Raw genomic sequence first — 12,367 nt, 5'->3', positions numbered from 1 at the left:
TTCAATGGTCTTAATGTGAAGGCATTAAAATATTGTAAAAAATCTGGGACTGCCATGCCACCGTCTGCTTTATTTCTCTGTGCGGTGGATCTTTTTATGCGAGGTGGTTTGTTATTCCAAATAAATTTGTATGTGGAGGTTTGTAATCTTTTCCAGTAGCCCTCTGGAGGAGGTAACGGAAGCATTGAGCTGAAGAAATTGATTCTTGGTAATACATCCATCTTAACTATTGATACCCTTGCCTGTACTGAGTTTTTAAGTTTTGCCCACCTGTCCAGGTCGTCTTTGATTTTGTTCTGTATTTTTGTGTAATTGTGCTTCACCGTTTGTCTTATGGTGGGAAATATTTCCACACCCAAGCATCTGAAATGTTTGACCATGGGTATCGCACCTGGGAGGGTTGTCTCTTTTTTTGCACTGGTGTTAAGAGGAAGAAAAGCCGACTTAGGCCAATTTATTTTAAATCCCGATAAATCACCAAAGTTCTCTATCAACTTGAGTATAAGCGGCAATGTGTTGTTGGGGTTTTGCATGAACAATATTACGTCGTCCGCATATAAACTAATTTTATGATGTGTGCCCTTGATTACTATTGGTTCTATGTGTTGGGATTGTCTTATAAATTGTGCTAAAGGTTCTAATGATAGATCGAATAGTCCGGGACTAAGAGGGCAACCTTGTCTGGCTGAGCGTGATACCGGAAAGATATCGGAGATGAATGTGCCTGTTGTAATCCTGGCCGATGGGTCCTTGTATAGTACTTTAATCATATCAATGAAACCTTTTCCTAACCCCATCCTTTCCAATACTGCCCATAGAAACGACCATTCCAACCTGTCAAATGCTTTCATAGCATCCAGGGATAGTATCGCCTTAGGTGTGATGTCCTCTTTGTCTGTATCTAGTACGTGCAGTATTCGCCTTATGTTATCATTGATCAGGCGACCTTTTATGAAGCCTGTTTGGTCCGGATGAACTAAAGACGTCATATGCTTTTGCAATCTGATGGCTAATATCTTAGAGTACAGTTTGACATCGGTTCCGAGGAGGCTTAAAGGACGGTAACTACCGCACTCAGTGGGGTCTTTGTCTTTTTTGTGAAGAACTGAAATGAGTGCGGTATTTTGGTGTTCTATGAAGCTTCCCTCTTTGACTGAGTATAAGATCATATTTAGTAATAAGGGTCCAAATATGTCCCAGCAAGAAATGTACATTTCTGATGGGATACCGTCAATTCCCGGAGCTTTGCCGTTTTTCATTCCGGATATGGCCTTCTTGAGTTCTTCTAATGTGATCGGTACTTCTAACTGTTTAGCGTCTTCCTCCGTAAGTTTAGGGAGAGTAATTTGATTAAGATATGTGTCTAATTTGTCTTGATCAAAGGTCGTTTCTGAGTTATATAAATCGGAGTAGAATTCTTTGAATGTATCGTTTATTATTTTGGGTTCTGTTACTAGAGCTTGTTGTTTCCTAATGGCAGTTATATCTGCAAATTTTGCATTAATTCTTAGTCGCATGGCTAATAGGTGACTAGGTTTAGAACCTTGGAAGTACTGCTGTTGTCTAGTGCTGCGTATTTGCAATTCCGATTTTTGTCTGTACATTGCTTTGATCTCTGTCTTTAGAATGTTAACTTGGTTATCTAGTCTGGTAGAGTTGTTGTATTTTAAAGAATTAAAAAGCGTTGAGTAAAGCGTTTCCATTTCAGACAGTTTTGTGTTTTGTTTTTTGCGCAATATGGAGGTAAATCTATCCGAGAAATCCTTGATCATATTCTTTACCGACATCCATAATATTCTGGGATCTTGCACCGAGTTAGCATTGTCTTGTAGGAATACTGTGAGAGCTTCTTTAATTTGTGTAATGAATTCCTTGTTGTTAAGCAGCATCGAATTAAAACGCCATCTTGGGGCCCGGGCAGATAGTGTACCAAATGTTGCTTTCAGGATTAAGTAGCAGTGATCTGATAGCGCATTGGGTGTCATTTCCACTTCATATTTATCAAATATTCTCGGGGATGCAAAGACGTAATCAATTCTGGATAGTGTGTTGTGTCTCGCCGAACGACAGGAGTACTTGCGGGTCATGGGGTTAAGTGAACGCCATAAATCAGTTACTCCTGTTGATTTCGACGAATATTTTAATGCTTTAGATGAATTCTTTTGTTCGCTTGAGAAGGAAAGGTAAGTTTTGTCCATCCTTGGGTTCCAAATGGCATTAAAATCCGCACCTATTATATATGAGTACTCGGGATGGTTTAACATTTCTCCTGTTAGTGAAGTGAAGAAACCCACTTCGTACAAATTCGGGGCATATACCGCTGCCAATGCAATTTTCCTGTTATTGTGTATAATCCTAGCTATAGTTATGCGCCCCTCAGCATCCGACCATACCCCTTTCAATTCGATATTTAATTTGCGTCTGACTACTATGGCTACCCCTCTAGTTCTCGTAGCAAAAGAAGAGTGACTAATATTATGGTATATGTTATCCGCTAACGTATTTATGTCTCCCTCTAAAATGTGCGTTTCGCTTAATAGAGCCACGTCCACATGTTCTTTTTTCATCAGTGTGAGCACGCTTTTGCGCTTGTGTTGTTTGTTTATCCCACCGGTGTTCCATACCATTATATTCAAACTAGCCATAGTCTATGCATGTTTTCGTGTAGTTTTTGGTAATGTTTCTGGAGTATGAAGCTACAATAGATGCACATCCAATTAATGAGGTCCCGTTGAGAGCTGAGCTTAAAAACATATATATATACAAATAAAAATCCCCTATTTTCCCCTCACCCAGAAAGTCGAACATGCCTGTGTTCCAAGAACACATCCTCCGCGATTGACTTTCTCCCATGGTCCACCGGATTGCCCAAACTGAGCATTGTAATCCTAATTTTCCTATGCTAATTGCCATAGGATCTAACATTTCCATTCTATTGCAATAGAATGTCGCTTTTGGTCTTGCACCTTCCCTTACTGTAATGAAGTATTGTGATAAATAACATAAAGATAAAAATAAAAAATAAAATAAAAAAAGAGAATAAACCTTCATCGACATTCCTTTGAACCCTCCACTAACGTGTGGGGGAAAAAAAGGAAAAGATTGTAGAGCAATATTGACACCTTAATGTGAAGAACATTGGAAAAGAATAATGTAAGTTAAAATATATTTAAAAAATATAGAGTAATATTGACACCTTAATGTGAAGAACTTTGGAAAAGAACAATGTAAGTTAAAATATATTTAAAAAATATAGAGTAATGAGAAGAAAAAATTAAATTAAATAAAAATCAATGGAAAGATATAGATAAGGAATAAGAGATAAATAATTATCAACGTGGAGAAGCCACTAGAACCGATTTAACTGATTAGATAAGATAGAAAAGCAGCGCCTTTTAGCGCTTCAATGTGCCTTTAATGGAGTGATTACTTAAATTGTTAGAATAACCTTGCTGTGCTCATACGTTTATGTGTGGTTAATTTTAAAGTATTATTAAGGACTGATTGCACTTCATTTAATTTAATATCTGCTATGTGTATACACACCGAATGTTATTGTTAGAGTTGTATGCTTCGTTGTCATGGTGCCTTATATTCTAGAAGGTTGTAGAATATACTAGTGCCTAGACTATTTTACTTTCCAGAATGATCTAAGAGTCCCAGGGCGTTTGAGCGATAAACCCAGAATATTCCAGATAGATCTTTTTGCAATGATATTTATTTGTCCCCTCTGAGACCAGAGACTGAAATTATAATGTATTATGAATCGTATTATACACAGTACACTTTGTTATAGACGACTTGCATATCGTTTGCTACTTTGATGAACACAACAATGTCATTCCAACACTGGTGGAATGACCTCATTGATGAACACAATAAAGTCATTCCAACACTGGTATATATTTAGAGAGAGGCTTAACTGTTTCTGGCATTTTCGTCATGCTTTGGGTTATTTGCTACATTTTGATTCAGGAAATCCTCAGCTTCAAAAGGTGTATATGGACCTGACCTGCGGCCGTTATTGCCCAAGAATGATAACAGCGCCGGATATGCTAGCCTTGGCTTGTAGCCGGCTTTGTACAGCTTTTGCATCACATCTTTGTATGGTAGACGTCGGATGATGGCCTCTTTGCTCAAATCTTCGTAGATAAATATTGGTTTATCACCATACTTCAGCTTCCCACGTTGGTTGCGAGCATATTTGATGATGTCATCCCTTGTTGTAGTTTTCCGCAGAGTGACAATGATGACTCTCGGCCCGTTGATACTTTGCCCCTGGGAACCGATTCTGTAAACTTGTTCCACTTCTGGCACTTTGTTTGGATCGGTGTTATCCAAAATCGTTGATAACTCTTTTGGAAAGTTGATGTCTTCGCAGTTCACTGCTTCATCAAGCCCCACAATGCGGATGTTATTCCGCCTGTGGTAACGTTGGGTTTCTAGTTGCCTCTCCATCGCTTCGTTTTTAAGCCCTTGTATTTCCCTCCGATATTCATCTTTCACTTTTTCCATCTCTTCTCCCATCTCTGTCATGCTACCTTCGTTCGCCTTGACTGCTTTTGTGTTTTCTGTCACCGAAATCTCCACTGTCGTGATTCGCTTTGACTGTGCATCGATCGCTTTCTTGACTTCTTCTAATTTCTCATCGATGCGATCGAATTTAGCCTCGATGCGATCGAATTTAGCATCGACGTTTGCCTCGAGCGCCTTGATGTGTGTAATCTGCAGGTTAGACTGTTCTACCATCTGTTCTTTCATCAGGTTAGACTGTTCTACCATCAGGTTAGTCAGTGTGTTGAAATCGGGTGGATTTCTGCTTTCTTCAGTTGGCGGCATATGGTAGATAGATGCAGTGACGTTGGAATCCATAAATCTGGCTGCTCTCGCTTTCACGGAGCTTGATTCTGTACCTTCTTTTATGTTGGTCTCTATTAACTCTCTTTCGGGGACCGTAATCGATGATCCCGGTAAATTGTCCTCTTCCTTCTCCTCCTCGGAGCTTGTCGCCGTCGGCTCAGAACCAGCGACGGTTAGGAAGTGTCTCTCGTTTTGTTACGTCCTGCGCCGTTGAAGTTGCCGTAGTTATTTTCTCTGCCACCTTTCTACCTTTAACCATTTTGTCTTTTGATATGGTTAGTAGAGGGTCTTAACAATACATACGATGTGGTCTATTCTCTTTCTTTACTGTCCAAATAATGTTTTTAAACGAAATTAGCGTTGGTGGGAGCGGAGCAATTGCAAAATGCGTGTGCTACATGTTGTAGCTAAACCGGAAGTCTCCTATAATTATATTATACCTCTATTTTAATTTAGTTTATATTCCATCTTATTTTATTCCACCTTTTATTTCCTTATCTGTCCGTTGTTGTCCGTCTGTTAATGTTGCACCGAAAACGACCAAATCAAATTCCTTGTATGTGAAAACTACTTGGCAATAAAGACCTTTCCGTTTCTGGAGACATGGACACGCGTACAAAGCCACATTCCGGACTGCTCTCATTCCACCAGGGACAATGGCTATACTGTCTTGAAATGACTAAACCATACTAGCTGCTGACTATACAGTCTGAACCACAGGAATACATCAAATCCCAACTTGCTCTGCTCATGGGGGGATAACCTTGCATGGCAGGTGGCTTCATGAGATCAAGCGTGAATCGATCTGGTCCGGCTTCAGGTTATGCACACAGTGGTTTGGACCAACAGTTTCAGAGGATGACTTCCCAGATGGTTCTGTGTAATAGACCATCTGGCAGGTCAGGTTAAAGGTGGAAGTGGCATTTTATTTATACATTTTAAATGCATGTTAAAATAATAGCTCTACATTCTGACAGCCATCACTGATATAGAGTGTTTGTAACATGGGTCTCCCAGTCCCTCCTGCTCTGCAGTAAACACAAAGTACATTTGCTGGTATTCCGTTCCTACTTTATCCAATCAGGAGAGATAACTCCACACTGCAAAAATGGTCTTGACAAAAATAAGAAATAAAAAAAAATAGTTTTAAAAGCAAATGTGCTTGAAACAAGTACAATTATCTGCCAGTGCAGTAAGCTAATTTGGCTTGGTAAGACGTATTTTATTTTATTTTTTTAATATATATATGTATTTTTATTGCACATTACTTTAGTCACATTCCATATTGATGCACACATGCAATCTTATTTTTTTCTTGTTCAAAATAAACATTCTTTCTTTCCTTTGGCGGGTCCATACATACATATAAACAGGATAGTTAAATAAGTTAGATTTTTGCTGGGAAATAAAAAAGAGACCAAAAAAATAAATAAAAATCCGAGCATTAGAAAAAGGCCAAAAGCCAAGACACAACAGCGAATATACCTTCAGTTCAGACATTACTGTAATATGAGTGACATTTTGAACTTATATATCCTCTTCATCCTCCCTCAGACCCTTTAAGTAGTCCAACACCGGTCCCCATGTCGTATCAAACACCTTTCTCCGTCCTGTATTTTTAAATCTAAGCCTCTCTAAGTAGAGGGTCTCACCCAGCTCTCTCATCCACATTTCAAATGAGGGTGCTGCATCAGACTTCCAACGTCTCAGAATGAGCTTTTTAGCCAACACAGCACCTAAATATATCGGCCTTTTTTCATTGTCAGAGTACTTAGTGACATCGTCGCTATAGCCCAAAATGGCCACTAAGGGGCAGGGTTCCCACTGTTTATTAAAAGCTTTTGAATAAAAGTCAAATATATCAGACCAGAACGTGTGTAAGTTGGGACAAGACCAGAGTTGATGTGTAAGGGTACCATCTTGATTTTTACATTTGTTACACAGTGCTGATATGCTAGGATACATCTTATTCACTTTCACCTTTGAGTAGTGCAACCTGTGTATCACTTTAAATTGAATCAAGTTGATTCTAACATTTACAGAGCACTGGTGAATATTTGTAAGACACGTTTCCCAGAATTCCTCATTGAGGGGTATCCCCAGTTCTGACTCCCACTCAGTCCTATATCTTTCTGTGCTAACTATTACCTGATTGAAAAGTGTCTGGTATATTTTTGACACCGCCTCTTTACTACCTGGTCTAACATTAATTATATTTTCCAGTGCTTGATGCTGAGGAATGTCTGACCATGTATCTACATGAGTCCTTACGAAGTTCCGTATCTGTAGATAGCGGAAAAAATTTGTTGGCGGTAAATCGTGTTTGACCTTCAGTTGCTCGAATGATAGAAACTGGCCCTCTTGGTACAAGTCCTTCAAGCTCCCTATACCCTTCACCTTCCACTGTGCAAACCCTTGATCCATAGTGGATGGCTTAAAGGCATGGTTATTACCGATTGGAGTGTCTGTATACATATTTGGAGCTTTCAAGTATGCTTTAATCTGTTTCCATACCTTCAAGGAGCTATGTACTATAGAATTCCCTTCATATAGTGATTTGTTTATCTTGACAGGGCTATTCAAAAGGGCTAGGAGAGAGGTTCCCTGACAAGCTGCTTGCTCCATTGAGAGCCATGCAGGAGTGACCTCCTCCATGCCCTCCGTAAGGTTAGCACTTCTCCAGAAAGCCATATTGTTTTAAATGTGCAGACCAGTAGTAACATTTGAAGTCTGGAAGACCAAAGCCACCCTCATTTTTTGTTTTACATAAGTGTTTTTTGCTAATATGTGCAGCTTTATTCTGCCAAATAAAGGGGATTATAATAGAGTCTAACTTTTTGAAATACCGCTGTGGTATGAATACTGGAATTGACTGAAAGATGTATGTAAATCTCGGAAGAACCACCATTTTAATAGCGTTTACTCTCCCAACCAGTGACAGTGGGAGGGTCTTCCAAAAATCTATATTCTGTTTCAACTGTTTTATTTTTAATTTCCAATTCTCTTCAAGTAAGAGTTCAGGTTTTTTAGTAACGGTCACTCCTAGGTAAGTAAATCTATCTTTGGTCATCTTAAAGGGGACAGAGTTCAATGAGGAGCTATCCTTATTTAATTGTATTGGCATTAATTCACTTTTATCCCAATTAATTTGAAAACCTGAAAGAGAGCCAAAATAATTAAACAATTCCATAATTGGAGGAAGGGACTCCTGTGGGTTAGATACGTATAACAAAATGTCGTCTGCATACATTGATAAATGATGCTTTTGCCCTTTAATGGAGACAGGTGATATTCTAGGATGTTGTCGAATTTTTGTAGCTAGTGTTTCTATGACTAAATCGAAAAGATAAGGAGCATGGATCTCCTTGCCTTGTCCCACGGTATAGTGGAAACTGAGAAGAAATATCCTGGTTAGTAACTACACTTGCTGTGGGATGAGCATACAAAATCTGTATCCAGTCAATAAACACCTTCCAAAACCAAATGCCTCTAGGGTCTCATACATACTCTCGACCTGATCGAAGGCCTTCTGAGCATCCACTGAAATCACCACGGTCTCTGTATTGTGTTTCGTATAAAGTATATTGAATAACCGTCTTAAGTTGTAATAAATATGTCTATTAGGAATAAAGCCTGTTTGATCCGGGTGCACTATCTTCTGAATGTGAGCTTTTAGCCGCTTGGCCAGAATCTTGCTAAGCAGCTTTGTCAAATATTTGCATTATACAGTGTTTGAGGTAGTCTACCATCCGATGCGGCATGTTTAAACATACGAAGCAGCAGCAGAGATAGTTCCTTAGAGTAGTGCTTGTAGAATTCTGCCGTAAAGCCATCAGGGCCAGGTGCTTTATTGTTCGGGAATTCTGTAATTGCCTCTACTATTTCTCCTATGGAGATGTCCCTTTCCAATGCAGCTTCTGCCTCGCCATCAAGCTGAGGTAGGTTTAATTCAGAGAGAAATGCCTTAATAGCATCAATGTCATGGTTGCCATTTGATGTATACAATTTTGAATAGAACTCCATAAAACGTGCATTTATCTCTTTAGGGTCTGTAAGAACAGTGCCTGTGTCTGATTTTATTTGTAGTATTGCACGGGAAGCTTGCGCCTGTCTTAATTGACGTGCCAGCAGTTTCTGAGGTTTGTCACCTATTTCAAATTGTATCTGTTTTATCATATTCAATTGCTTATTGACCTGTGTAGATAAAATAGTATTGTACTCATCTCTTTGAGAGACTATAGAATTCAGGATGTCGGGATCCGCAGAGACCCTGTACAGGTGTTCTAGTTGAGACACAGAATCATCCAACTCCACTAGTCTTTTTGACATTTGTTTTCTCCTACCTGCCACGTATGATATGATGCTACCTCTAAGCACTGCCTTGATGGCTTCCCACAGTGTTGAGTCATCCACATCCCCTGTATCATTTGTGTCTATAATGTCAGGTAGCCTAGCTGGCATGTATTTTAAGAAACTCTTCTCTTTTAAGATTGTGTTGTCAAATCTCCAGGTGCGTTCCTTTCTATGTCTAGTGAACCTAACATCCAGTGACATGGGAGCATGATCACTTATCAGGATAGTATGGTATTGTGTGGACACAACATTGGATATCAGTTTAGAGTCTAACAGCATGAAATCAATCCTAGAATAGGATTTATGCACTGGAGAGAAAAAAGAGTAGTCTCTGTTGGTAGGATTGCGTAGCCTCCATATGTCAACCAGATTTAGATTGTGCATGGCACTTTTTAACACCTCACTGGCTTTGCTGTTCACGGATACCTTTGATGACTTTTTATCCAACACAGGATCAATTATACAATTGAAGTCGCCACCCAATATAATATTTGTATTACCGACATCAGGAATTCTATTCAGAACTGTCTCAGAAAAATGTGGATCATCAAAATTTTGACCATACACGTTTATCAATGTTACAAGAACACAATTAAGTGTCCCTGATACAATTACAAATCTACCATTCGGATCCGCGATTGTGCACACATGATCACACCCCTCTTGATAATAATAGCGACCCCTCTGGCCCTGGCCCCGAAGTTTGATTGAAATATTTGTGATCCCCATCCCATGCGTAACTTGTTCCTGGCTATATTCTTAATATGTGTCTCTTGAAGATTATAACATCAGCTTTCAGGCTTTTTAAATGAGCCATTACCTTACCTCTTTTAACTGGGTATTCTTGTTTTTGACTACCTAAATGTTTATTGTGAGTGATCTGTGGTGCTGAATTTCCCTCTGGATCAATAAAGTACTTATATTCTATTCTATTTCTTGAAATAAGTACAAATATCTAGTGTTTGCTCTCCTGATTGGTTAAAGTGGGAAGGGATACCAGGAAATGTATTTTGTGTTTACTGCAGAGTGGAGGGACTGTCAGAATATAGAGCTATTTAACAATTATCTTAACAAAGAAATACCACTTACAGCATCTTTAATGAGGGGGGATTCATCCGATCCAAATTCTAGGAATTAGCATACCTTGCTGGGCCCAGGCCAGCTTCTTGCCCGTGCGCAGAATGCCAAAAGGGTTGAGCGTGAGGCTGCTCCGGAGCCAGGCGAGGAGCTGCTGCACGGGGAAGGAGCAGCGGAGTTTGGAATAGCCGGCCTCGGCCTGCAGCGGGGCCCTGGACAGCAGCCAGTGGAGCGGGTGGATGGTCCTGCAGCGGCTCATCGTGCCCTCCAGGAGCAGGCTGAGCCCCTGCAGCGCCTCCAGGGACACCTGCACAGTAACCACAGCACAGTCAGCCTCACTATAGCAAGCTAAGCTAAAATAAGATAAGCTAAGCTAAAATAAGCTAAGCTAAAATAAACGAAGCTAAAATAAACTAAGCTAAGATAAGATATTCCTTTATTGATCCCCATGGGGAAATGCATGCGTCATAGCAGTATGGGGGAGGGGAGGTACAGGTATGGGCAGGGTAATCACGGACATAAATATAGGCAATACAATTTTAGTAAAGATACAAATAAGCAGTGTAAACAAGATAATTAACTATAAGCATATGAGCAAGTAAGCAGTGTAATCAAAGGTGCAGATGAGGGTATGTATGCCCGCCCTATCAGTTATAATATACGTTACAATAAATATGGCCAAAAAACACTGAATATACAGTGCATCCGGAAAGTATTTTAACTTTTTTTTTTTCATGTCAACGTTCACACGCACAATATATGCTTACCTAGGATTTGACTTGATTCAACAACAAAGCAGTCGGAGCAATGGCAAGCCGAAAACTGTCGAAATTGTAGTTATTTGAAGTTTGGATTTTTTTTTTTACGACTGAGGTAGGTAAATTAAATTTCTTGAGACTAAAGTACCGAAAAAGGGTACCGTTGGGTACCGGTATCGATTCACAGGTACCGGTATCGGTTCAAATGTGAAAGGTACCCATCCCTAACAATACCCCATAATGACTAAATGAAAAAAGATTTAGAATTTTTTGCAAATGTATTAAAAATAAAAAGATTTAATAATCACATGTACATAAGTATTCACACCCTTTGCTATGACACTCAAAATTCTGATCATCCTTGAGATGTTTCTACAACGTGATTAGAGTCCACCTGTGGTAAATTCAATTGATGGGCATAATTTGTAAAGGCACACAACCAGTCTATATTAGGTCCCACAGTTGACGGTGCATGTCAGAGCACAAACCAAGCCATGAAGTCCAATGAATGGTCTGTAGACCTCCAAGACAGGATTGTATCGAGGCACAGATCTGGGGAAGGGTACAAAAAAATTGCTGCAGCATTGAAGGTCCCAACGAGCACAGTCGTCTACATAATTCGCAAATGGAAGAAGTTTGGAACCACCAGGACTCTTCCTAGAGCTGGCCGCCCGGCCAAACTGAGCCATCGGGGGAGAAGGGCCTTGGTCAGGGAGGTGACCAAGAACCCGATGGTCACTCTGACAGAGCTCCAGTGTTCCTCTGTGGAGATGGGAGAACCTTCCAGAAGGACAACCATCTCTGCAGCACTCCACCAATCAGGCCTTTATGGTAGAGTGGCCAGACGGAAGCCACTCCCCAGTAAAAGGCACATGACAGCCCGCATGGAGTTTTCCAAAAGGCACCTAAAGGACTCTCAGACCATGAGAAACAAAATTGTCTGGTCTGATGAAACCAAGATTTAACTCTTTGCCCCCGAATGCCAAGCACCATGTTTGGAGGAAATCAGGCACCGCTTATCACCTGGTCAATACCATCCCTACAATGAAGCATGGTGGTGGCAGCATCATGCTGTAGGGATGTTTTTCAGCGGAAGGAACTGGGAGACTAGTCAGGATCAAGGGAAAGATGAATGCAGCAATGTACAGAGAGATCCTTGATGAAAACCTCTTCCAGAGTGCTCTGGACCTCAGACTGGGGCGAAGGTTCACCTTCCAACAGGACAATGACTAAGCACACAGCCAGGATAACAAAGGAGTGGCTTCGGGACAAGTCTGTGAATGTCCTTGAGTGTCCCAGCCAGAGCCCAGACTTGAACC

The 12,367-nt window shown here is 40.2% G+C and overlaps 1 protein-coding gene across 1 annotated transcript in view; it reads right to left on the bottom strand.

The window, feature by feature from the left end:
• The window catches only part of LOC311238288 (TBCC domain-containing protein 1-like), a 38,551-nt gene that overhangs the window by 13,988 nt on the left and 12,196 nt on the right, over positions 1-12,367 (bottom strand). Inside the window, exon 6 of the mRNA XM_084326314.1 lies at positions 10,357-10,597. Coding sequence (XP_084182440.1) covers positions 10,357-10,597 — 241 coding nt within the window. The remainder of the gene's footprint in view (positions 1-10,356; positions 10,598-12,367) is intronic.

This window comes from Notolepis coatsorum (genome assembly GCF_963971535.1).
Source record: "Notolepis coatsorum genome assembly, chromosome: 12".
Taxonomy (NCBI): domain Eukaryota; kingdom Metazoa; phylum Chordata; class Actinopteri; order Aulopiformes; family Paralepididae; genus Notolepis; species Notolepis coatsorum.
Note: the sequence above shows the minus strand (reverse complement) of the source record. Positions and strands in the feature narration are given on the sequence as shown.